The 25352-nt window shown below is 49.4% G+C and overlaps 1 protein-coding gene across 2 annotated transcripts; it reads left to right on the top strand.

Moving 5' to 3' along the window:
• The first annotated feature begins 726 nt into the window (after positions 1-726).
• LOC144205245 (GDNF family receptor alpha-1-like) lies at positions 727-22459 on the top strand. 2 transcript variants are annotated; one of them, XM_077729474.1, is made up of 11 exons: positions 727-1040; positions 2281-2577; positions 4256-4336; positions 9470-9625; positions 17151-17329; positions 17412-17584; positions 17672-17781; positions 19297-19431; positions 19544-19719; positions 20577-20624; positions 21041-22459. In XM_077729474.1, exons 1-11 carry the CDS (start codon positions 1001-1003, stop codon positions 21194-21196), a joined length of 1551 nt encoding a protein of 516 aa, XP_077585600.1. In that variant the 5' UTR covers positions 727-1000; the 3' UTR covers positions 21197-22459. The 2 variants fall into 2 exon arrangements, with proteins under 2 accessions (XP_077585600.1, XP_077585601.1); XM_077729475.1 differs by lacking the exon at positions 9470-9625 and having other exon boundaries at positions 730-1040.
• The last annotated feature ends 2893 nt before the right edge of the window (positions 22460-25352 follow it).

Below are 25352 nucleotides of genomic sequence, written 5' to 3' on the forward strand. Positions count from 1 at the left end.
AGATGAAAATGGGCGAATATAAAACAGTAAATAAAGAATATAACCTAGGGTGGCTTAAAATATCAAATGAAATAAATAATTGAATAACTAGGACAAAACTAACTTAAAACTGCCTTTTCCAGAGTAAAATACATTAAAACTAACACACTGGAATCACCAACAGGTGGCGCAAGCGTCCCCTACGTTTCACATTGTTTTGGTCGCGTGTAATTTGCACTCTTTATGCTCTCTATATATACATATTGACCTGGTTATGATTACTGCACGCGAAATATATCAGGTGAACTATATGACATACATTTTAATGATTTATAATCCGATATCTTAAAGCTGTCCACTTACAGGCCAAAATAACAACCCAACATCAAAACCTTGTTATAAAAACAACTCTACTGTGTGTTTAGTTTTAATAGGTTTGCAAATGAGGTCGGTGCTTGCGAGGGAACTTAATGAAACACTTCATAAATGCTTCGAATGATGCTTTCGAGAGCACAGCATAAAGAAAAAAAAGAAAAGGGCAGGGAAAAAAACAAACAAACAAACAAAAAACCTTCGCCGTCAGGTTATTTCCATTACGCGTACTTTGGGACCACGGCGCTCATTAAAGATAAATATGTATTTGCGCTCGTTATACGGCCACTGCGTGCGAGCTGTTTGTTGATCTCATTTGGCGTCTTCTTCTTTCTCTTCTTCGTTGTCTTTTTTTTTGTGTGTGTGTGTGCAAGCAAGCAAGCAAGCATTGGCGGTGGCGCACTTGAGAGGCGCGCGCTCGCTGCTCAATGCGCCACTTGGTCAGACGCGAGCATCCCGTCGGACGAGCATCAGCCAGCTTCTCCATCCAGCTTCTCCAGTGGTCCAAGTCCACCACAGGATTTCTATTCTTCTCTTCTTTTTTTTTTTGAATGTGTCGCAATGGAATTTCTTCCCGTGGATTTAAAGTGAATGCAACTTTGCGCATTTCCTTCCAACGAAGCTTTTGTGCTTGGTGCGTGAGGAGAGAATGATGCTCGCTGGACTCTGGCTTCTTCTGCCGCTTTTAGGTACCGGTACATCTTTAGTTTTTTGGGGGGTGTGGGGGAAAATTTCCCCGTTTCGGGGCCCAAAGTCGGACGTCTCGAGCAGAAAGTGCATCAGGAGCTGTAAATAATCAACTTTTTGCCGTACAAGTTTGAATATATGCTAGTGGGGGGAAATTTGCGTCTTGAGAGTAAATGAAGCTAGACATCCAGATTTCCTTCCAATCGCAGTATACATTGCTTGTGTTTCTAATGTTTTGACCTTTTGACGCAGCGACAAAAGCTCTCCAAAGTGACAAATCAAACACCATCAAAATTGTGGATTGGAGAAAGCAGAACATAAAGATACCGATAAATCAAAATGAGCTAAGCCCGTTCCTAATATAGTGAGCCTTTTAGTGAAGATAACCAAAATAGCTAAATCAGTACAATTGTGATTCATATCTTCCAACTATAGGCAAAAAATCATCGGAACTCTTGTATAGCAAACAGTAGAAAAACAGAAAAAAAATCTCTCATCCAAGATCAGAAGAATTAAATGAAGATATATTTTACCTACAGCTAGCCCACATCTGTAAGACATTTTACCCCAAAATTGACCTATAAACGACGCTTTATTTTTTCTCGGACAAAATATTGACGCAGGGCTGCCTCGTACTGACAAATGGTTTTAATTAGAATTTTCTTTTTGTATCAATAAAGTGCCATATTGGTGCCGGTTTCATATTTTTTAGAGCAGAAAAAAAGTCGAACCAATTTGTGATATACGGAGTAAATATGTTTTTATATGTCAAATGTAATGAGCTTTCTTAAAACCTTATCAAGGGAGTACAAATATTTGGAACGTTTATTAAATCATGTATCGCAATTGTGATAACACAAAACAATAAATCGCGATATTGAAAAATATAAGCAATTTGGTACTAATTCAAAATGCTTTACATCGTGGTAATAGTGGGATATCGATCGCGTTCCGGGTTACGTCAACGAGAAAATTATTTCATTTGTTTTGATTAAAGAAAAAAAAGAGAATTGTTGCAAGGACAAAAACAATGAGAGCTATTTCTAATATTTCAAACTCCTACTGACGCTAAATAAAAGAAGCAAAATATTTACGAATGTTTTTTTCCGTAGTTTGTTTTGGCACCACCTGGTGGCCACCTTGAGGCCATTCCGAAACTTGGCCAAAAGTCGAAATTTCGAAAGGCTCTGCCGTAAGTTTGCGAGAGGCCCGTCAAAATAAGCCGGCCCTTGACCTTTCCAGATGCGCTGCACGGGGCCGAAGAGGGCGGGCGGGCGTCGCGCGTGGACTGCGTGCGGGCCAGCGAGCAGTGCCTGAAGGAGACGGCCTGCAGCAGCAAGTACCGGACCTCGCGCCAGTGCGTCGCCGGCAAGGAGGGCAACTTCAGCGCCGCGGCCCGCCACCAGGCGCAGAGGGAGTGCCGCGGGGCCGTGGAGGCGCTCAAGCAGAGCCCCCTCTACAACTGCCGCTGCAAGAGGGGCATGAAGAAGGAGAAGAACTGCCTGCGCATCTACTGGGGCATCTACCAGACCCTGCAAGGTAATCACCCTATGCCCTCTTTCTATCTTTGGGCTTTTGCAGACAAGTTTTTGAGCAAACCACCCGAACGTTCGCAAAACTCCAAATTCACAGACAAGCTGGGCCAGACTCTCGAGTCGGTCGAGGAACGGAAACGTCCCCAGAACGGGCTTTAGCTCTAATGACGTGAATTCTACGTTAGCGTTTCCATAATGAACCCGCTGGGGAAATGCCCGGTCTTGCGTGTCCCTTAGAATTGGCGTTGGAGTTGCGGTCTACGATTAGCCGGGCGACGTGACACATTGTTAGCCACTGGAGTCTTGCGAGCGTGTCAATATGACACGCGTTACTCATGCGGCTGACTCACGGCGGCTTTTTAGACGGCAAACGTCAGCCCCGGTTTTCCTTGAGGGACCGACGTGGTCTCTCTTCTGGCGGGCTACATGAGACAGAATGTCAGACTGCATGTGTCATCATTGGAGACACATCATTGGACTCACTGGGGTGAGATGTACAACTTGAAATTTTCTTGCCTATCCCGGCTGACATTCGCTTCGTTTCTCCTCGAGACAAACATTTATTTTCTGCTGCTCCTCCCAGTCAAAATCAATTGGGCTTTCACTCAGTGTTATTCAAGACCAGTATTTGTAGTATAAGTGTCATGCGGAATAGCACACTGGGAGTCAACACAATATTTTGAAAATAATATGAGCTTAAAATGTTTGAGTTTTTCCTCTCAACTTGTGACTGTTAAAAGAGCCTCCAGAAAAATCAATTTCACATTTTCGCTGGCAATGTTCTTTGGGTTTTCATGATGGAAAAAAATGGTCCCTGGTGTCCAAAAATGTTGAAAAGCACCGAGCCAGTCTGAGCAAACCAGGGAGGGGGCAGGGCGCCAAAGGGGGGGTCACGGTGGCCAGCCAGGCCACATCCACTGGCTGACCAAGCTGCCTAATCAAGCGCGAGGCCGCGGGGCTATCGACCGACCCACATAGCCGCGTGGCTAGCCTACAAAAAAATTATAAACAAGAGAACGACGTGGCAATGTGCCAACAAGACACATTTACGAGGGTCGCAATTCACGTGTTCTTCGTTGCCAACATACGCTACGTGTGCCGTTTGGTGGCCAGCGAGCAAAGGCCTGCGTGCGGTTATGCCGATGTTCGACGTGACGCACGGGAGCTCCGGGTTTGATTCTATGCCAAAGCCGGCTGAGAACTGGCACGGATACATGACTTTTTTTTCAACGCCTCAGCTTAGGTTCAAAGCTAGGTTATTATATAGCTCACTAGAAGATGCACAAATAGTCAGGGGGTGCTTTACTCTCTCCCACGAGATTTTCGTTGACCAAAAACAATTCATAGGCTGCTATCCATGCTGGAATGTTCATCTCGTGCCAACCTCCCACTTTGAAGAAATGGGTCTTCATTGATGGGAGGATGCATTACGGCCATAGGAAGAACAAATGAGATTTGTTCATTCATTAGCTGCCAATGCTAACACTAGAAAGATCAGCCTCAACCAATTTGTGGTGCTGGAGTCGATTTGGACGATTTACTTTAGCCGCCCCAGTCCAAAGAGATGAGACGTGCATACTAGCCGCATTTAATGCATTTAAATGTCAATAAAAATGGTCAATGTCAGAATGTTTTTCCCGTCTCCACTTTGCTCTCCGTCTCATTGGTTGTTATCTGGCCAGGTAACGACTTTTTGGAGGATTCCCCCTACGAGCCGCTCAACAGCCGCTTGTCGGACATTTTCCGCCTGGCCCCCATCATCGGTAAGTGGCTTTTGTTTATCCCTTCTCTTTGGCCGGCCGGTCTGAGAGCCTCCTGTAGTTTCTCCAACCGTTCTCCGTATATTCCTTGCCCCCGCCCCCCCTCCCCGTTTGTTCTTCCTACTTTTTTTTTCACCGCTTTCCCAAAGCTAAGCCTGCACGTTGCGACGTGAGTTCGCTCGTCGACAAAGTACAAAGTTTGCACGCCATCGCAAACAGCCGGATGATGTAAAGTGCTAGTGGTAATTAGCTTGGCACCATTTGGAGCGGTGACGTTCATTTTAGTTGTCGTTTGCGAGTATACATAAGGCCCCCTGAGAACTAGGAACATTCATATGATATACTTTACCGCGTATCAAAGATGAAAAAAAAATATGACTTGTGTGGTGTAACGGTGCACTGATCTCAATGGGATTTGGGTTAGTTAAGGGTTGCTTGAGTCACAATCTGATCTGAACAAATGAGATAAAAATAGCAAATACTTCATAATTAAGAGAGACTGAAAAAACAAGAATTTGTCAACCGTGTCAGTTTATGGAGCAGCGAACTCGGCCATCGACGATTTGTCGATTGCACCCATTTAGCGGTAGCATCTAGCCTGGCCACCCCCAGAGAGTGATCTTCTGACATCCTTCCCTGGCTTTACGGCATCTCGGTCGCCAAGGCGGTGTCGCCGCCGGCTGAGATCAACATACTCTCTCTCAGAGAGAGGCACGCTAAGCCTCCTCGCCGTCGCCCTCGCCCTCCAAGACTTCCTCTTCGCCTGGCTGGCCTAAAAACAAGAAGAATGTTTCTCCTCCGCGCTGCGCTGACATCATTTCGTGGGTGGCGAGAAAGAGGATGAAAATACGGCAAGAAACGCGCCGACAAGCTCGGGAAGCGTCATAGGACGGCTTGACTTCAAGGCAGTGCATAGCATTTTTAAAGCAAAACCTCCGCCCACCAGACAGAAAGAGTGAAAACGTCAGACCGTTGAACGTCGCCCATCGCTAATTGCATTGACATTTTAAAATAAAATGCACTTGATTACTTTGGGGTTGTTGTAAAAACAAATCACTGTTTTTGAAGGGAAAATCAAGCACATCGAAAATCTTCGTATTTTCGTCTGCGACCTGACGCAACGGAATGTCTCGGCCTATAAAGTGCGTTTCTCCGTCTTAAGGGTTGTCTGGCCAATATGTATTGTCCCGTTTATGAAATGAATCAAAGTCCAACCGGCTTAAAGGAAGCATTTAAAAAAGGGGCGATATTGGCAAAGTTGGTCCATTTGCCAGCGGCGGACACCCCCAATAAATCCAGCCTAATCAGCCAATCAGTTTAAAGAAGGCGCGTAGCCCCCGCGGCCCCGCCGACGTGCTCGGGATTAGCTCCGTCGCCGCCCGTGCCGGGGAGCAATTTGTTTTTTGGAGCCGCGTGTTTGACAAGCATCGCCTGTGTAATTACAAAGCCTGGCCTTCCGTGGCTTGTTAGCCAAAGGCGCGTCGAGCACCGTCAAGCCCCTCCTCCCTCCCCCGCATTGGTCTCGCCCCCTCGCCCGCACTTGAAACGCTCGCCGTCTTCGCGGAAACATCTGCCGCCGCCGGCGGACAAAGCGCCGCTCCGAAAGCGGAAAATACGATGGACAGAGTCCTAGACGGAGCGCTGGCGTGCGATTGCGCGGCGGAACCCGCTCACGTCAACTCTTCCCAATCGGGTCCAACTCCCGCTGTAAATTGAAATGATCGATCGTCTGCTTGGTTTCCAGCGTCTATCGATGGTGGAGATTAGCTCCATTAAATTGGCCTCTCCACAATCGGCGCTGAAAGACGAAAATGTCATGCCGTGGACTCGGAACGGACGGCGCGGAAAGCCTTCCCACCGGGCGATTTCGAGCTCATCGCCGACTATTGGCGGTGGGCAGGACAGACAAGGGTACGACGGGGCGGATTCAATGTCACGTACTCCCGTTGATAGAAATGCCCGGAAGAATTGAAATTCCAATAACACCATTGATGTCTAAACGTGAGTACGTCACGAGTAGATGTCCACTCTCTTTAAACTGGGAAACCGAATTAGCACTAACGGAGACCAGATACTTTGTTTGTTTCCGAGTGGCAAAACGATACGTGCCTGCCGTCATCTGACGACGAGCGTGTGTAATACTATTTGAAAGGTTAACCAAATGAGTCAAGTCGACGGCGTGCGGTGGGCTGCGTGTGATGTCGGGATGTCGGAGGTGGGGGTGTCTGCCCTCCGGGTCTTTGACGTTTGCGTATTATGGCCTGCCAACGTGTGGAGATAAGAGCGCACGTGTGTGCCCTGGTGGCAGATAAAGTCAAGAAGGGAATGCGGAGGAGGGGGACGAGGAGGAGGAGGAGGAGGAGGAGGCCTTCCACGGCTGCAAACAGGATTTATGTTGCCGTGAAGGAGCATCTCGGCTGCTCATCTCACAATTTTTTTACCTTTTTTTTTCTTCCCAAAATCGCACTTGGCTGACAACACGGCCTGCCTCCGATACGCAGGCTCACCTCGCCAACTTTCTCCTACTGAAGTTTTACCGTTTCTGTCCAACTCTATGTCTCTGGATCCATCGCAAGAATGAGAAGTACCACCAATTTCCGGTGTCCTCCTAACCCACGACCGACGTTCCGTTTCCATGTTTTTTGTTGTTGCGTTATTCGCGGCAACGCGACGTAAATATGTCGAGCCGGTGTCGCGGGCGCGCAAAGCGATTTCTTTCATTCCCTGGGCGTCCCGATCGATGGCGCGCCGTGTTATATTGGAAACCGGAGGAGTCGTCTACACGAATCTATTGATTTCTCGCTCTTTTTCTTCCTTTGGCCGCGCTGGCGGGAGCTCCTAAAGCGATAACGTTGGGCCCGCCGCGAACGACCACGGACTCTTTTCTCTCTTTCCGGAGGGTTTCATTGGCGCTTGCGAACCGGCGGGGTTTGTTGAACCGCTAAATGTTTTTGGCCGCATCGTCGGAGGCACCAGACGGTCCGTCTCGGTGTTCGTGAGCGAGTGTATTCGGGGTTAGCCGACGGTTCTCACCGAGCCAAAGGGCGTCTGGGTCCCGACCTCCGACCCCCGGCCTCCGCGTTGGCCGCCGATCCTCCCGCAAAGTCTTCCGTCATCGATCGGTGGGGCTCAGTTTCCATGGAGATGTTGACCGGCGCCGCAGTCTGGAAAGGGAAGCAATGCGCCATGTCGGCGGCAAATTATTAGCAGCAGGTATTAAAAGCGTTATTATCCACTTGAAATGCTTTAGCCCATCAGGCTCTAATTTAAGGAAAAGCTCGTGAAAATGTCCAGCCATGGAATTACTTTGGAAATGACTTCTTTTACTCTTCGTAAGTTAGCTATTATTCCATCTGGGGAGATTTACAGTCCCCCCGAAATTGCTTTGTTTCTCTGTTGTTATGACTCCCCGGCCAAATCAATCTCTCCCATAAGCAAGAAAAAAAAATGCGGCATCTTCCGGCGTCGATGGAGCGCCGATGCTTTGATCCGTCCGGGCCTTTTGGACCAAATCATTTGAAATCATCTTTCGTCGCCGTCCCTCCGATTGGACGTCACCCCCTCGGCCCCTTTCAATCCAGCGGCATTAGTGCTCCATTGGCTTTTTTAATTCCTCGTCAAGGTCAAACCCGTGGCTAGTTTTTTTAAATTTTTTGTTAACCTCCCAACGGCACCACCTGTCAACCAAGCCCGTAATTCATCATCTTTCCGCCTGACGGGGGCGACGCCCAGCTGCGCGGTCGGGTCGCCCGTCGGACCGCCGGCCAAGAAAATCATTTAGCCCCTCCGAGAGACCTTTGATTGGGCGCCGGGCGCCGGGGCCATTTGTCATCATTAATAAACGCCGCTGACAGCTCCGATCGGCGGGAGGTGGCGGTGGCCCGCCGCCGCCACCTCCCGCCAGCGCCGATAGGTCGGCCGTGGTGGCTTTGCCGTGCATGCAAATAACTTTCTCGGCGGCGTGCTGGTAATTCCGCCGGCGCTAGCGTTTGTGCGCGGCATTTGTGGTCAATCTTGAAATTGGTACAAATGGAGAGTTGGAGGGTTTTTGGGAAAACATAGAGATCCTTTAAAAAAGAGGAAGTGGTTTCCGAGTACTTACGATTGACTTTAAAGTAGCGTTACATCCCCATAAAATCCAATGTCCAAAATGTTTTTCATGAAACGCGCTTATCATGTTAAAACACCATTTATTTAACCCTATTGAAACAAATATAAAAGAAAACCTGTCAAACATAAATACGAATAAGAACCCAATGGATGGGATGCCTATGGTAGTTTATGGTGCCGAAACACGGGATTCTCATTTGTTTTTTCATGAAAAAAAGAGCTGTTTTTGAGGGTTGCAAGCTGGCTCAGCCACAATTTTGCTAACTGGCCCGCCAAATGAGGCCATTGATACTCACATTTGCATTTCTTTCATCTCAAGTCAAAAATCCATAGCCCCCAATTTGGGGGAAGCTTCTATTCCGAGGCGTCCGTTTGGTCGGAGCGCCCCATCGATCGGCAACAATTGCCGTCTTTTCAAGCGGTAATGGAGGAAAAGCGGCCTCCCGCCTCCCTCCCGCGCCGCCCTTTTGTGCTCCCATTTTGGCGGAAAATGCGCATCTCGCAACAGATCCTTTCGATTGTTTGCCAAGATCAAAGACAGGTATAGAAAGACGCTGTTTGGGGGCTCCCAAAAGTCAACCTGCTCCGAACCGCTACGCTTTTTCATCTTTATTAATGTTAATGATTCCAAGCAAATACGCTTGGTAAAAATAAGATTCCAGTTTATGTTCCTACATTCCACTTTCTTTCTTTCTCGGCCACCTTTCAAATCAAAGAACAGAGTGGCTTCTTTGATAGCGTTGCTTGTCCAGGGTGGCCATCTTGCTAAGGGCCACCGGCGCTTGGGAGTCCATCATTTGCTTTCTTCCGATTCAACACGAGTTATTTTTGACGGGACCGTTGTTGTGTTTGCGAAAGGCTCGCAAAAGCCAAATCAACAACCACTAAACCGGCTACCCGGTTGTTGCTCGACCCCCCCAACCCACACACCCCGCCCCGCCCGCCTTCCCCGAACCCCCTCGGCCTCCCCTCGACCCTGGACTTGTCAGCCGAGGCGTCCTGAACCGAGCGCCGCATTTCTTGCAGAGGGGGACCCGCCGCGGAGCAGCTCAGCCACGTTGTCGCCGACCAGGGGGGGCGCCCCGGCCGGAGGGCCCGAGCGGGGCCGAGGGGGGGCCTTCTCCAAAGACCTGCGGGACCCCGCTAGAAACAGGAGGGGCCACCCCAACTGGGCCATATTGGGTAACTGTGTGTTTTTGTGTGTGTGGGTGTGTGTGCATGCATGTCTGTGCAACTCAAGTGAATGAATTGTTTGTCCCCAAGACTGGCATCTTCTGTAGCTTCTTCTATTTCTTGGGGTGCAAAATCATTGGCCTTCCGCTCGGAGTGGCTATCTAGCCATCCTTTTTGAGAGTTAAACTTGCCAGGGGGTTACAGTGGTTAATGGGTTAGGATTGCGTTCTGACAGTTCCCAGATGGAGGGCTCAATCCCGTTTTGCGTGTTCTCCCAACTCTGTTTTCCCTCCACCTGCCCCAAGACGTACGCTAGGAATTTAGTCGGCTAGAAATTGAGTAGGCTAAAGTGTTTTGAGTCACGTCAGGGTTAGGGTTGGCCTAAGCCGTTCACTCAGGATGGATAAGCAAGATGAAATGAAGGAGATTTTTCATCTTGAGAAGGAAAAAAGGAGCATTTGAATGCCAGGCCTCGGTGCACTCCAACTTTTAATCACTTTTACTGTACGGAGCGTGATTGACGCGATAAGTGCCTCTCGCCGACCGCCTCTTGGCAGCGCCGACGTCCCCTCCAGGACGCCGCCATCCAGATTAATTAAAAAGGGATCCCCGTGTTCTCCGACAGGAATGGCCGGGCGGCCCGCGGCTTAGCGCTAAACGCCACCTCTTCCCCCAAAATGGCGGGGGAAAAGCCATCCCGGCAGCGGTGGAGCGTTCCGCCGTGACCCGACCGGGATTTGCATGAAATGAAATGGATTGGAAGCTTTTGCTTTCCGCGCCGTGCGCCGTGATTGTGGCTTTTGGCCGGCTTTTGGCTGGCTTTGCGCCCTCCCCAAGCGTCCCATGTTTAATATCGTACATTTATTGGGATTTGATGGCCTTTTGTGTGCCGGCGGAAGCGGGTTAGCGTGCGGGAAGCGAAAAAAATGGATTCCCGAAAGCATACGTTGTCATTTGATGCTTCTTAATGCATTGATTCCGAGACCGAGTCACTTTTCAATGAGTTGGGTGGGAAAACGCTTGTTGTTTTTAGTTATCACGCTAGCGGCTATTTCATGGGTCAGGCTAATTGTACTTTGTATTGAGCGTTCAGTCTGACATTGAAAAGTGCACAATGGGGTCAACGGGCGCAAAGAATGAATGTCCCCGCCCCCGACCATTCCATTTGGTCAATAACCGTTTCAGCCATGTCATTTTCATGCAAACTTTTGATCTTTTCGGTGTCAAATGCCAATCTTCTCATATTCGGTTTTCAGGCCTTGCCAATTTTTGGTTCCTATGAATGACAGTTTTGGAGCACAGCATCTTTTTAATGTATTCCATGTTAGTTAGTCGTGGGTTGGAGACGTTTGCGCAATGGATTTAGGCTGTTAAGCTAAAAAAGATGGAGCCAGGACACTTTTGGGACATGGTGAGCATCACATTAGCTCGGGAGGCTCAGAATCCAAGGGTAACGACCCTCCCGAGACCGGCGAGATGGTTTTCCGATCCGAGCCTTAAGCGGCCACGGGCCGGCGTTCCTCGCCGCGCTCCGTCGCTCGGCTGGACGGCGTCCAGACGTGTCAGCGTTTATCAAAGGCGGAGGTAGACGGAGCGTGGCGCGCTCTTGACAAATTTCCAGAAAGATGTCAGACAGATGGCGAAGATGTCCCTGGAAAGCCGAACCGCCAAATCTAAAAGACCGGACCCGCGTGTGATTTACGCTTTGCTCTTTTCTCCTGCCTTTGTTTGCTTTCCAAAGCTCAATACGCTTCCTTTAAGCCCAGGGGTGGGATTCATTTTGACTCGAGGCCACGGGGGTCACGTGGGTCACCCTGGAACCCTGGCTTTCCTGCCCGCTTGTTTTATTTTTAGCCTTCCTCTTTGTATTCATGAGTTTCTCAAATGCATTGCCAACATAATGCTAACAACAAAAGGCCAACAGGTGCGTATTCTCATTAGTGCTGGAGTGTAAAAGGAAAAGCTTTTGCTAACCCATTGGCGGCTAAACTAGGCCCGCCGCCGTCCACTAATGGATGGCCAAATAAATCGGCATAAACTTTTTCTGGTTTTGGTCAGCGGCGACCGCTCGATCCTCCGACCGAGTGGTCTCCGTCATCTCGGCCAGCTGCCAAAAACGTCGCTCCGCTGCTGGAGTGCAATTAGTCGCTGCTTTTCATTACATTGAAGTGGCTTGTTTAGGCCAAGAACAAAAAAAACTAAAGAAAAAAAACACTCGTGGGAAGTGTTTTCTTGTAAAAAAGTTGGGATGCTGGCCTTTGTCTTTCCTTTTAAAACAGGGAAAAGCGCAGCCATACTTTCGCCCCAAAATGCTTATTCGCCGTTGTTTTTGTAAAGAAATAAGCACCGTGAAAAGACAAAGCTAGAAAAAGCTTATCGTTGTTAACAAAATAAATGAAGTGGAACAGAAAAGTTGGATGAAAAACAAAATCAAGTGAAACTATTGTGTGAAAAATTCAAGTCATCCCATTCTGATACTATTTCATGGCCAGAAGCAGTATTTAGAGCATCAAAATGGCAAATAGTAGCACTCCTGAATCATTTACATTACATGATTTCTTCGGCAGGAAAAAAGAACTTTTCACATTCCATTTTCCCACAAGGCGGGATAGAAAAAAAAAAAAAACCTCCTTATCTTCATGTTCTACAACGCGCAACGGACAACCGGGGACGGCGGCGCACGTCTTAGTCAAAGGGTGCCGGAATCACGGCCCCACGCTAATCCCCAATAAAAGGCAGAGGAGGCGGGAAAAAAAGGCCTACGCAATTTGGCCGCAAAGCCAAAAGTGACACCCGACCGGAGCGGAGGTCGAATCCTATTTGCATTTTCAGCTCAAAAGCCAACGGCGGCTTTAACATGGCCGTGCGGGTGGGGCCTGTCGCACTGCTTCAAAAAAAACAACGATCTAGCGTCATTACTTCCCGTTAACGTCATGACGGTAGCGTATCTAAACTCGATGATCCTTACTTTCACCTGAAGTAGGTGGCCTTACAGCGTGTACTTGTTGTGGAGTATTGCAAGCGTACACCGTGTTCACTTGAGTGTATTTGGTATCGTATTCGTATATGTATTGTATTCGGCCAATGTTTGGTCACGACTCCTTTGACTTTGCGCTACGGAAGAAAATGACTTTTCTTCTTCTTCCTCCTCCTCTACCTCCCTTTCCTCGCTCGCTCTTTAAAGCGGCGAGTACATTTCAACCTTCACTTACTTCCTCCCCGAGTTAAGACGCCCGGCATGCAAATGTCCCCAGCGGAAGCAACGGCGGCCACCCCCCGGCTCGCCGTCGACCTTTCCCCTCCCGGCCGTCGGACAACCTCCGACGGCTTCGGGCCTCACCTCCGTTACGTTCGTTTAACGAGGTGCCGGAAAAGACAATCTAGTTAATCGCCGGTACTCGGGGTCAAGTAGAAAACAGAAAGACAGCAAAGACACGAAAGCCCCGGCGGGACATCTGGAGCGCGTCTGGGGGACAGAAGCGGCGTCGGCCCGCGGGATCGGCCCGGCTTCTAATGGGCCCGCCCCAGTGGTGAAATGGGGCAATTAGATTAGGGCGCGCATCTGTCGTGGCTCCGGAAGAAAGGGGGGCGTGGCCGGGGGGATTTGCGGCCGAATGCCAGCCCCGGCCGGGGGTCCCGCTTGTTTACACCAGCGGTCGCCTCTTTGTTTAAGTCGCTGTCCACAGCCGCGTGCTTGACCAAATCCAGATGAGCTGTCTTTGACGCTAGCAAGAGACAAATGTTTACGTTGCTTGATGGAAAATGTGGCGGTTGGCACGTCCACCCGAGAAGGAGGGTTCAATCCCCAGTGGGTTCAGACCTCCCTGTTTCTCAGGGTTTGTGACCAATGGTGATCTTAAGATGGTAGATTGAGCAGCAAATAGAAGCCGCGCCTTGAACTCCAACACCAACGTTAGGAATTCCAATTGCGGGCTCTTTCCTTTCTTCTCCGGAGTCAAGCCAAACGGACCTCTTTTGCGCATTGGTTAAGCGAAACACCCCGGCGTCCCGCGTATCGTCGGCTAAAACGCTTTTGTAATGAATATGCAGAAAGCGCCAGCCAACGGGCAGGCAGGAAGGAAGGCAGGCAGGCAGGCAGGCACCTGCACCGTGCGCAATTACTGGCACAAATCTGTCGGCGTCAGGCACGTACAACACGCACGCATATTAACGGCAAGCTCGTTGAAAGCAATCAAGGCGGCCTCGCGCGCAACACATCCGGCGGGTCAAGTGGTGGTTAGGGGTTGCTATGGCAACCGCGGGGAAGAAAGCCTCTTTGCGCGTGACTCGGCCAGGTTAGCACTTTAGCTTAGCCTTCTAAAAATCCACGCCGACTCAAACGCCGGCTCGCCACTTCAAATGAATTGCCAGGCGCACAGTTAACAAAAATTATAGCAATAACAGGGAAAGGAATATTAGAAAGTACACCCTATATTAGTTAGATTTGAAAACATAGGAAATTTGTTTTGCCAATATTGTATTTTAATTGACGTACAATGGAGTTGAATGGAATGCCTTTACTGTCAGTAGACAAGGAAAATGATATTTAACAAAGATTCCACTTTTCACATTGACTTATTGTTCTGCCATTCCGTTTGTCCTCAAAAAGATTTCAAGAGCAATTTGCTAAAAGGTTTGCCGTAGCATTTGGCGGCGTAGCTTAGCGCTAAAACCTGTTCCCAGCCAGCAATTAGCGCTCAAGATGGCGTGAATGAAGACAAAGTGCTGCCGGCGGCGGGCCAATCGCGGCAACTTCGTTAAGCGCCGTTTGCGTTTGCGGCCGCAAAGTAAAAGCCTGCCGGCGCCCATCCGACGCTTCGCCTTGCGGGCGGACGGACGGACGGAGGGAGGCCGCCGTTGTTTGCTTGAGTGCTTTCTATTTGGCTTTGATGGACGGGCAAGGTCGGAGGCGCTGTCGGAGCCGCCGTCGGAAGCGCCATCCCCGCAAAAACTGACCACTGAACGTTCCATCGGACCAACCAGACGGACGGGATCGGAAAAGTCTAGCTGGTTAAAGACAGCTCTTTCGGATTTCGTTTTCGTCGATCAGATTAATTCGGAATAAGTTGTCGTCAGTCCCATTTTCCAGTTGGACATTTTTTCTCTTTTTGGGGTCGTGTTTGTTAGGTCGAATAGTCCAGCCGCAAAAGAAAATAATAATTGTCCTCCATGTGATTTTGTCTTTTATTGCGGCGAGGCAGAAAAGTCAATAAAGTGCAAAGAGGAGAAAAGGTTGCGGCCCGTCAACACTGCGGGGATCAATTACCGCAAATGGGACTCCTGCTCTTCGTGGCAAAGTTCTTCTGGGACGCTCCTGATGGACTACGCGCAAAGACTCTCTTTTTTTTGTTGTGGGGGAGGGGAGGTGGCAAGGGCCTGGGGAGGGGGGGGGTCGCAGATGAGCAGACGTTCGGCTTCCAATGGATGCCGATAAACTAGCCGTGGCGCTTTGACACCACTAGACGACGTTGGCGCTGGAAACAAGAGACGCGCTAATCAATTTGCGTCTGCATGAGAAACGCGAGCTGCCCGTGGGGGGGCCGGCTCCCCCGACCAGGCGTCCAGATGACGCCCCCGCCCCCTTCGCCATCTGCCCGCGCTCCTCCGTAGGATTAGACGGCCGCAGGGGGCGCTGTCGATGCCCGGGTTAACAAATGAACGATTATTCGTCGGTTTAGGTGCGTCAGTGCCTGACTATAAATGTCCTTTGTCTTCTGGCGCCCTGCGATTGTCTGGCTACCCATTAGGGGTGTCTTGTGAGCCTTGTGAGGATAAGCGCTTCAGAACATAAATGTAAGGCCAGGCCGGTTAACTCCCGTATTAACACTGTTGATTATTTTGCTTCTCGTTGACTCTCTGTCTCCTCGTGGGACTTGGATGAATATTTCAGTATGTATTTATATAAATATGTCATATTTCAAAAGTGCGCTGAATACTGCATTGGAATTTGGAGTATACTGCTGAATAGCAGCCATGGTTAAGATAAGTGTGTGTGTGTGTGACTTTTTTCAAGTGCTGATCTACTTACATAGTGGTGGCGAGAATCCCCAGCCGTGGATGCTCAAGTCTTGACTGATGATTGATTATCTTCCGTCCGTTCACCCGAAAAAAAAAACGTGAGAAATGAGCCGCACCTGCTTCTTCCATCTGCCCACCTTTGGATGGAAAAACAAACGTCAGTGAGTTGCCAGCAAGTGCGGAGGCCCACGCACGCACACGGTGACATTAAAGACAGACTGACTTGCAAACAAAATGGATGACATTAAAGGACCGCTGATAAATACAAGAGGACAGATGCTTGCTAAATGAAGAATTTGAAACTGAGACAAGAATTAAAGGAAACCAGATGAAAACCATCAGTCAAGACTTGACCGTCTTTCGGTGGGGATGCTACCGTACGGAATATTATACCATATTTTGTCATTCAAAATAGAAACTTTGCCCACTTCTGATTTGTTTTTTTTAGCTTAGCACGTCTGCTATGGGATGCCGTGATGCCAACCCCAATTTTGTCCCATTTTGTAACTGGCCCAGAGTGGCGTATCAACTTTGTTTGCATCAGACAAAGTCTTTGTTTGACACTTTGCCTCCTCCACGGGGGGTCCCCGTCCCACGCCGTCCCGTCCCGCTTCGGCGCAGATTGACTATCGATCGTCTGTGGCCCAGCCATCCGCGCTCTCCTCCTGGCCGCTCGCAAAGAGCCAGCTCCTCTACCGGGAGCCGCCGCGGGACCAATCGATGCCGGATGGCGGCTCGACACGTCCCGGGCGGCCGGCCACATGAGGGCGAGTCGGCGGGGGGGCCGGCGGGAAGCCGAAGGGGAGCCGACGGACCTTCTTCTCCTCGTTAAATTTGGGGGTACTTGGACGTGAAGAGCTCCTCGGGAGAGTTTCTTTTCCGCTCACTAAAGCCCTGGTCTTTGTGGTTAAGAAAGAAAAACATCCCGCTCTGGGCCATCAATGAGAAATGCGGGCAATTGTCGTCACGGCTGGGAGACCACTCCGGATTTAGTTTGGAGGGCCCCGCAAATGGCCCGCCTTCCGTTTGATGGGGCAAACATTTGAATCCAGTCTAATTGCACTTGACTTCAAGCATTCATCAAGTAAATTGGAGGTCTCTCTCGTCGTCAATGGCCGTGAAATACAAAAACCAAGCGGCCCAAAGGAAAGGTCAGGGGTGAATTTTTGTTTTCATTCAAATTGGGGCCCGGGTAAGCCACGGATAGCACGCGGCGCCCAAGCTCAATCCCTTCCCCCCCTTTGCAGTTGAACTGGTTCGGAGCTCCAGAGTAGCCTCCGTTCCGCCTGCCCTCCCTTCCCCTCCCTTCCCCTCCCCCCCGCCTGGACCCCTTTCAAGCGCGGCGTCTCATTAGCACACTTTTGAATCGAGTTCACGGCCCGCCTAGCTCCCAGATGTCGGTCACGCCGCCCCCCATCGCCCGATTACAGCGGAAAGACTCCCTTTGCCGCCATTGGCAAAAAGGGAAAAGGAGCGTTTGCTCAGGTCGGCCGGCGTTGACGGCTACTTTGCGCAGGCGAACCGGCGGTGGCCCGGGAGAACAACTGCCTGAACGCGGCCAAGGCCTGCAACCTCAACGACACCTGCAAGAAGTACCGCTCGGCCTACATCAGCCCGTGCACCAGCCGCGTCTCCACCGCCGAAGTCTGCAACAAGAGGAAGTGCCACAAGGCCCTGCGGCAGTTTTTCGACAAGGTAACCGTGGTCCCGGCCCCGGTCCCGGTCCCGGCCCCGGTCCCGGCTCGCCCCTTCTCAAACGGTCGATTGTGGGCGTCAGGTCCCCCCAAAGCACAGCTACGGAATGCTGTTCTGCTCGTGCCCGCCCAGCGACCAGACGGCGTGCTCGGAACGGCGGCGGCAGACCATCGTGCCCGTCTGTTCCTACGAGGAGAAACAAAAGCCCAATTGTCTGGAGCTGCAGGCCTCCTGCAAGACCAACTACATCTGCAGGTCAGTCCGGCCAATGGGAAAACTCCCCCCCCCCCCCCAAAAAGAAAAATGGCAGTCATAGTCCCAACGTGAAATCTTTTGTTTCAGATCCCGCCTGGCCGACTTTTTCGCCAACTGCCAATCGGAAGCGCGCTCGCCGTCGGGCTGCCTGAAGGAAAACTACGCCGACTGCCTGCTGGCCTACTCGGGCCTCATCGGTAAGAGTGCGCTTTACATTCAAATCCTCGTGAAAATTGTTCATCCCATAGTGCAACAAGTGATTGCGGGATACTGTTTTTGCATTTGAAGATTGTCCCGCTCCTGATGCAGTACACAATCGAGCCCTGCGGGGGCAGCGTCGAGTCTTTCCGATAAAAACCCCCATTCAAACGTGTGCTGACTTTGCGTCAATGGCACGGTTTCCCATTTATGCCTCCCGGCCAAACAAAATGACTGGCACGGGAAGAAAAGCACTCCCCAAATGTCCCACTTGGGCTTCTAGCTTTTCTCTCAAGTCTCTTTTGCTGAGTCGGGGAAACCCCGACCGGTTGTGAAGCCAGATTTTGTCCTCACGGCGACCTTTGACTCGCCCCTCTTTTTCTAAACAAGTGCGCACTCTTTCATTGTGCCCCCACCCCAACCACAAAGCCCCCCCCCCACACACACACACACAGACAGTTTCCAAAACAAAAGACTATAGGTTGCTGGAGCTAAGCCAGGCCAGAAGCCTGGTGGGGGAGAGAAGAATGAGTGAATGAAGCAATTTACTTGCCGAGGCTTCTTAGCCCCCCTCCCTCCCCCCGACACTCCACTTCCTGCATGCTGACAATATCAATGTTCTAACACTGCTGTTATTCATCACCAAAAGAGCAGAATTGTCTGGACAGAGAGAGAGAGAGAAAGAGAGAGAAAGAAAGAAAGAGAGCAAGAATGATAGAGACGTTGCGTTCAGGCGCTGCAAAAAGTCTTCAATCTCAAGTTTGAAAAGAGTTTCTTATCATCATTCTTGGCGTTCCACGTTGCTCTTCTCCAGACACGGTGGACAATTTTCTGCTATTACTTTCCTTTCTCTCTCACCAAAAGATGCACTTATGGCTGTAAATCCGTCATATTGTTACAACAAGAAAAACCAAGAAAACAGTGGCTTTACCAAGAAAACACAATTTTCTCACAAAAAAAAGCCAGCGTGTCCAAAATAAATCAAAGATGCGGAGAAAAAAGGCAAGACTCGAACCCTAAAATGCTAGATTTACCCGCAAAAAAAAAAATAAACGCAAACATGCAGCTGTTGAAAAGTTGTGTTTTTGGATTGTTAAATGGCGCACGAGTCAATTTAACAATGACATTTGCAGCCAAAATGGCTTCATTACGTCTCTTAAACGGAATATTTTCTGACAAAGCGGCTCCGGCTTGTCTATTAAAATCCCATCTCGCTGGGAAAAAAAAAAGCTGCAATGTATTTGCTGACAAATAACAAGATGGAGCCATGAAACAACTCCAGTGGCGTTCAAAAAGGTCACATGGCGCCACCAAAACACTCCGTGGGCACACAAAGAGAAAGCCAAGTACGGCAAAGGTTTTGCTTTTCTCTCCACAGATTCCCTTTTGACATCAACACTCTTTTTGCGGTATTAGCCTGGCCAAATATTCCGCCAAATATTCCTCAAAAAAGGCCATTCTTTGTGAATACTCCCATGTTATATGAGCTAACATGGCTTTTTGTTTTTTTTTAGGCACGGTGATGACCCCCAACTACCTCCGCTCGCCCAAGATCAGCGTGTCGCCGTACTGCGACTGCGGAAATAGCGGCAACGACAAAGAGCAGTGCGAAAAGTTGCTGGCTTTCTTCACGGAAAACACCTGCCTACGTGAGTTCCCCTCTGCCCAACCTTCTTTCCATCTCGTTGGAGACCGTGACAAAGATGGAGAAACGAACCAGTTGAGGCAAAACATCCCTTTTTTGTCTGTTTTTCGGGACAGGCCACGCCGTGCAGGCCTTCGGGAACGGCACGGACACGGACGTGGCCCCCCGGCGGCCCCCGTCTCCCGGCCAGACCTCCACCGCCGTCACGCCGCCGCGGCAACGGCACCCCGACGACAACCGGGTGGACAACCACATCGACACGGGGATTTACCACTTTTGCGCCAGTCTGCAGGTTCGTCGGCTGGCCCAAATGACGTATTTTGTGGGAGGAAAAAGCCGCAGTGTAATTGAAGCCCGCCACAAAAGTGGGCAAAGAGTCCAGATGAAGCCCGTCGCGGGAATCGAGCCGGCTGACGAAACCCAGTCGCGCTCGGCGGCAATCGTGCCTCGGGGCACAAAGTCCGTCGGCCCGCCGCCACAAAACAAAACATAGGATCTTAAATCTCGTCTTCATTTTCTTCCCGTTCGTCATCGTCGACGTGCTAAAGCCTTCTTTCATTTCCGTCCGGTGAAGCAAAGTTGCAAAGTGATTACAGTAGTTTGCAAAGAAAGATTCCCAGGGCAAATGATTGGCAAATGCTATTGATTGCAAACTTGTTTTCCCCAGTAATCAACGGGGCTTGTTTTTGATTTGCCGGCACCGCGGGCCGCTCTCGTTAGGACACCATTGTCATAACCAGACAAAATGACTCGTGGGCCTTCCGGCGTATTGCTTTCCGAAGCCGGCTTTCGGGTAAAAACCGTGGCGCGTGACCCTTTGCGTCGAATAGAAAGATGAAATGATGAAAATGGAAATCACGAGGAAAGAAAAAAAAACATTTCGCTGGGCTTATTTGCAATTCAAAGAGGCGCAAAAAAGAGCTAGAGCGGGAAAGGTCTTTGCCCGGCTCCGTCTAATACCTGGATGAAGACAAAAGTCACATTAGCATGAGTCGCATTTCCATTTGCCCGAATAAAAACGCCCCGAGCTACAGCCGCTTGTTTTCCGTTGACTAAAAATGCTCTTGAAAGAAGTCAGAATGTGCAAATAACAAAAACAAACAAACTAACGGGAAAATGTTCTTTAACTATGCGCCTATTTTTTGACAGGCTCAGAAGTTGAAGTCCAACTCCAGCGTTGACAGCATCTTCTGCGTGGTGAGTTCTTGGCCCCCATTGGCCGCCATTGGCCGGCCCCGTTTCCGTGGCCACGTGCCAGGTGGCCGGGTGGCGGGTCAAAGTCCCGCCATCCGGTCCACGCGCAAAGTTCAGGGCAAATGTCAGGTGGTACGATGGGTGACATTTGCAGCCGCCCGTTAGCTGGCGGCTTCATTAGCCCACGCTAAAGCGTGCCGCTACCACGCGCTGGCATTTGACGCAAATAAAAACAACCTTTGGGTGCGGCGCCGTGGCAAATTTCGCACGGGAGTCGTTTGGTCAACACAAAAAAAACCCTGTTAACGTCCAATCACGCAAATTAAAATGAGTTACTGTTCTGCCTAAAAATCAAAGTTAGGATGAGAAATAAGCTACATTTCATGCTGAAAACTTGACGACGTTGCGTTTCCCCTCAGGACCCGCAGATGGACGGTCCGAGCACATCCAACGCCATCGTGAGGAACTCGTCTGGCGAACGGCGACCCCCTGGCCCTGCCTCTCTGCTACCCCTGCTGCTGTTCTTGTGGTACTGCAGTCACCGTTTGGCATCCACGCCGGCAGATGTCTTGTGAGAATGGCAGACTGAGAACACTTTATAAAAAAAATATATATACATGAAAAAAAAAAACGAAATAATGTGAACTTGTTTCCTTCCTTCTGGGTATTTCCTGACTGTAAGATTTTTCTCCGGATCATTCTTTTCCTTTTTGTTTTTTTCAGCTGTGATGGACTTTTTGATGTACTTTACGTTCTCCGCGTTGACAAAGAAAAAATTCCCATTAGCGTGTCCCCGATACGTGAGAAATATTGTACCGACACTGGCTGCGCTTTTTCCACATCTAGTTTTCAACTACCGGTTGCCCTACCCAAGATGGCTGCCAGCGATATATTATAAAAAAGTGACTTGATCACTCGTGGACGTTAAGCAAAGTCGGAATAATCGTAGCAACGACTTAACATTCAAGCACTTATTTAGTCTTAATGGGAACATGGCAGAAAGCACACGATTCGTCAATTATCAGTCACGCTTTGTCTCACGGGAGGGGGTGCCGGAGCCGAGTTATTTCCCACCACAATATAAACCTGAATGTTTTTGCTCGTTTAGCCAATCCGCTCTAGCATTTCCCACAAAAATAAGCTAAGTCGTGCCGATAGCAAGGAGTTGCATGTTGGCGGAAAAATGGTTAACCAAGCTATCGTTAGCGATCGGCCATCATCTAATTATGACTTTGTACGCACAATTTAGTGGGAAATCCAAAGTGTTTGACTCACAAGACGGACTAGGAAGGCCACACGTTGGCTAATGCTAAGGCACATTGTGTTTTTCAAAGGGATATTTTTCCTCAATTGTTTTGACTTACTCGTTTATGGACGTCTACGTCATGGATATTTGTTCTCTGTACCTGATATAAACAATATAAGATTTGCATATGTTAACACAAGGAGAGGACATCCACTTGTTGTGCGTCAATCTACGCCAATTTGTTTACAACGTTGCCTGTAGCTCGTATATGTTATGTTTTGTTTCGTTTTTTGGGAGACAAAAAAAATATGGGACTTATTTTTCTACATTTTCTTCATTTTTCTCTTTTTTGATGCGCTGACATAAATGAAGATGCTTGTTTTTAAGAAAAAGTCAGGTTATTATGTAGAACATGGATCAGATGAAAAAGATTTGGATTTCAAGATGGCCTCAAGGTGTTTTTTTTTTTTTTTCGACGGAAAAGCGCTTGTTGTCGTTCCTGGGCTCGATTCCCGCCATCGTCTTGGCTCGTGAAAAATGTCAAATCTGTTGTACAAACCAATCAAATGCAAATAAACACTCCAAATGGTCAGACTGACTTACGTATGTTTTTGACAACAAAATGGACGCAACCGAGCTACCGGCCAGGAGATATTTTAAAGGAATAAGAAACAAAGCTCTCATTTTCTTTTAGGAGAATATGATCTCTTTCCGTGCCAACTGCGACAAAACCATCCGCCATCTTTTCCAGCTCGTTAGCGGCGCGTTCCGAGAGAACGCCGTAAAACATCCAGCGTAAACTCCACGACGGCGGCGGCGCACTTTCCCCCCGCGTGCGCTCAAGCGCCCCTCCGGACTTATCGGCGTCCGGGTGACGAATGGATGGCGAATACCGAGACGATGTTATCGGGACGAGACGACGTGCCGCTGAGCCGTTGGGAAACATTTTACGGCCGTAAAAGGGAATATGCAATGAGTTGCGCCGATTTTGCAAACACGGCAACTTTTCAAGCACAATGCAACAGGATGGGAGGAGAAAGTGAGCAAAATTCAAAAGGGAAGGCCATCAAATTTACCACAAAGTGAACCCAAATTAGCCTGCCATTGACACGAGATAACCCATAGATATTAACAGATTGACGTCTGTTAGCGTCACTGGGACTTAAAGAGTTTACAGTGAGTGGAAGGAAAAGGCTTACTAGGAGTGTCCAATGAACAGGAAGTGACCTCAAATGGAATTTGATTGAAATAGATAGAAAGTGAGCACAGTCCAGGAAATCAACAAGAAGTGAAACCATTGACAAAATCGATTTTTATCTCCGAAAAAAGGTCCGTTTTTTTTGGTTTCAGGTAAATTTGTATCGACTCCACATTAAAGGCAGCATTAAGGCGTGCTCGGGGGAGGCGGGAGTCGAACGCCGTTGTTTTTCTTGCTGACGCGGCGTGGCTGCCAGGCGTCCACTTAGGGCTAAAAACGCTGCTCTTTCACGGACACAAAAGAAGCACTCGCTGACTAATGGCCGCCTTTTAAAAGATCTTCAACAAAAAAAAGGGCCCATCAACTTTGTCAGCCCTTTTCTCAGCCATAAAAATCCAGCTCCGTCAACAGCCAGGCCCCCCGCGACTCCGCGCTTTATTCTTTCCGGCCCCAATTAAAATTTCATTTCAAGGCTAAGAGATCAAAATTGGTTCCAGCGGAAAATAGCGGCTGGACGGCCGTGGACGCCGCGTGCCCCTTACGCTCCTCCGGATCGGACGTCCGGGGTGGTCGACGGCACTGAAATATGAGCCCATGGCATCATCGACGTCTACCTTAAGACTTGTGAGATCAGGAATCAGCCGTACATTTTGTAGTACATAAAATCAGGCAATTTCACAATTGTCACATTATGAGTACTATCCTAGGCCATTTTTTATAGTGTAGCATGAACTGTACTGTATGTATACACATCCCAAGTACGCGCTAGCTCAACAGCTAGCTTCTCCAAAGCCAACGATTTTACAGATTGGTAAGCCAGTGACAAACATTTTTTCCAAGAATGTAGCAGTCCCGATGTGGTCCAAATGTACATTTTGAAAAGGGCCTGAGGACTAAAGCGTCTGTTTTCATTTTACGTAGCATTTTTTTTCTTCCAAGTGTGCTGATTTTCTTGCCGTTTTCCTGGAGGGAGGGAGGGAGGGAGGGAGGGAGGGAGGGAGGACGCCACGTAAATAAAAGTCGATCTAAAAGTGGAACGTCCTGGTGGACTATTCCTCTCCAAGCCCACATCAATGGAGGACGGCGGCGGCGGCAGCGGCGGCCTGACCCTCCTCTGAGAGTCTCCCCGGGGGAGGTAATGGGGGGGGGGGGGGCGCGGGTGGGGGAGCCTCCTCTTTTATCTTCTACTTTCCCCGGTGGCTTCACACCGTTTTTTGGACTCAAAGCGGGAGGGCCGGTCTTCCTCGCCGTCTGCCGCATCGCTAACGAGAGACAACGGGCTCCGGAGGCGCCGGGATTTATCCGAGCCGACGGCGCGGAACCGTGACGAGATTCCACCCGGGCTCGGGCAAAAGTCCAAAAAGAGAGCTCCGGCCTTGAGGTTTCCAGGTCAAAAGGAGCTTCTTGGGGTCCCCCATTTTCCTAAAGCAAAGTCTTGAGCAGAACAATAGCGCCGTTAAACTTCCCCCATCCGAATGCTATTAAAAAAACGGCGTGTAAACAAAGCTCGGCACATTCCATCAATATTTGACAATGAAATTGAACCTGCATAGCAGATTGTCCCAGCTCAAGGGCCATGGCCTTAGGCACCGCCTCCAAATGCACGCCCACGCGGGAGAATATTAACCACAGGCATTAATAAGGCAGGATTTACGAGCTTCTGACGGGCTGCCTCCACCGCGCCGGCCGATCGAGTTTCCTCAGCTTTTGTTTCCCGGCCATCGATCGGGTCGGACATTGGCGTACGGCTGAGCCGCAAAGGTCGTACACCCGGATAGACCCGATCATTAACCACAAAAACATCCCACGAGCGGAGACGACATATCGTACGTGCAAGAATGAAGAAGAACTGAGAGTGCATTATACTTTTTGCTCTGACAGAGTCAGTTGAATTCCTCCTTCTTTGATAGGAGGACGATTTTTTTTTGGGGGGGGGGTCTACACGGACTAGGGGATTTTTTTTTAAAAAGCTCTATCTAATTACATTTTGCAGAGGTATGAATGTTGCCTAGCGGATGCGGTTTTGGTGCGGAACCTGGAAAAATCGTTGCCTGCGGGGGTCCTTTATTAATAAAGGATGTTGATTTTTCTCTGCGCAGGCTTTTGGGAAAGACTTGATCTTGGACGATTGCAAAAACAGAGCCAGTCAGCCACTTGCGGTCGGAAGTTCGAATCCAAGGTTGACTTTGGCTTTGGTCAACTCGGGATGTCGTCATCGCCCATCAAAACTTTTCATAATGTCAAAAAGGTCTGTTTAAGAAAGCTGCTACTTAGCGCTCTCACGGCA

This window comes from Stigmatopora nigra, chromosome 12 (assembly GCF_051989575.1).
Source record: "Stigmatopora nigra isolate UIUO_SnigA chromosome 12, RoL_Snig_1.1, whole genome shotgun sequence".
NCBI lineage: Eukaryota > Metazoa > Chordata > Actinopteri > Syngnathiformes > Syngnathidae > Stigmatopora > Stigmatopora nigra.

What these genes read in the sequence shown, in the direction of transcription:
- LOC144205245 (XM_077729474.1), top strand. Translation starts at nt 1,001, where the DNA reads ATGATGCTCGCTGGACTCTGGCTTCTTCTGCCGCTTTTAG. An exon ending in CCGCCTGGCCCCCATCATCG is followed by an intron (nt 4,337 to 9,469) that starts GTAAGTGGCTTT and finishes CATTTCTTGCAG; the next exon opens with AGGGGGACCCGCCGCGGAGC. An exon ending in CCCCAACTGGGCCATATTGG is followed by an intron (nt 9,626 to 17,150) that starts GTAACTGTGTGT and finishes TACTTTGCGCAG; the next exon opens with GCGAACCGGCGGTGGCCCGG.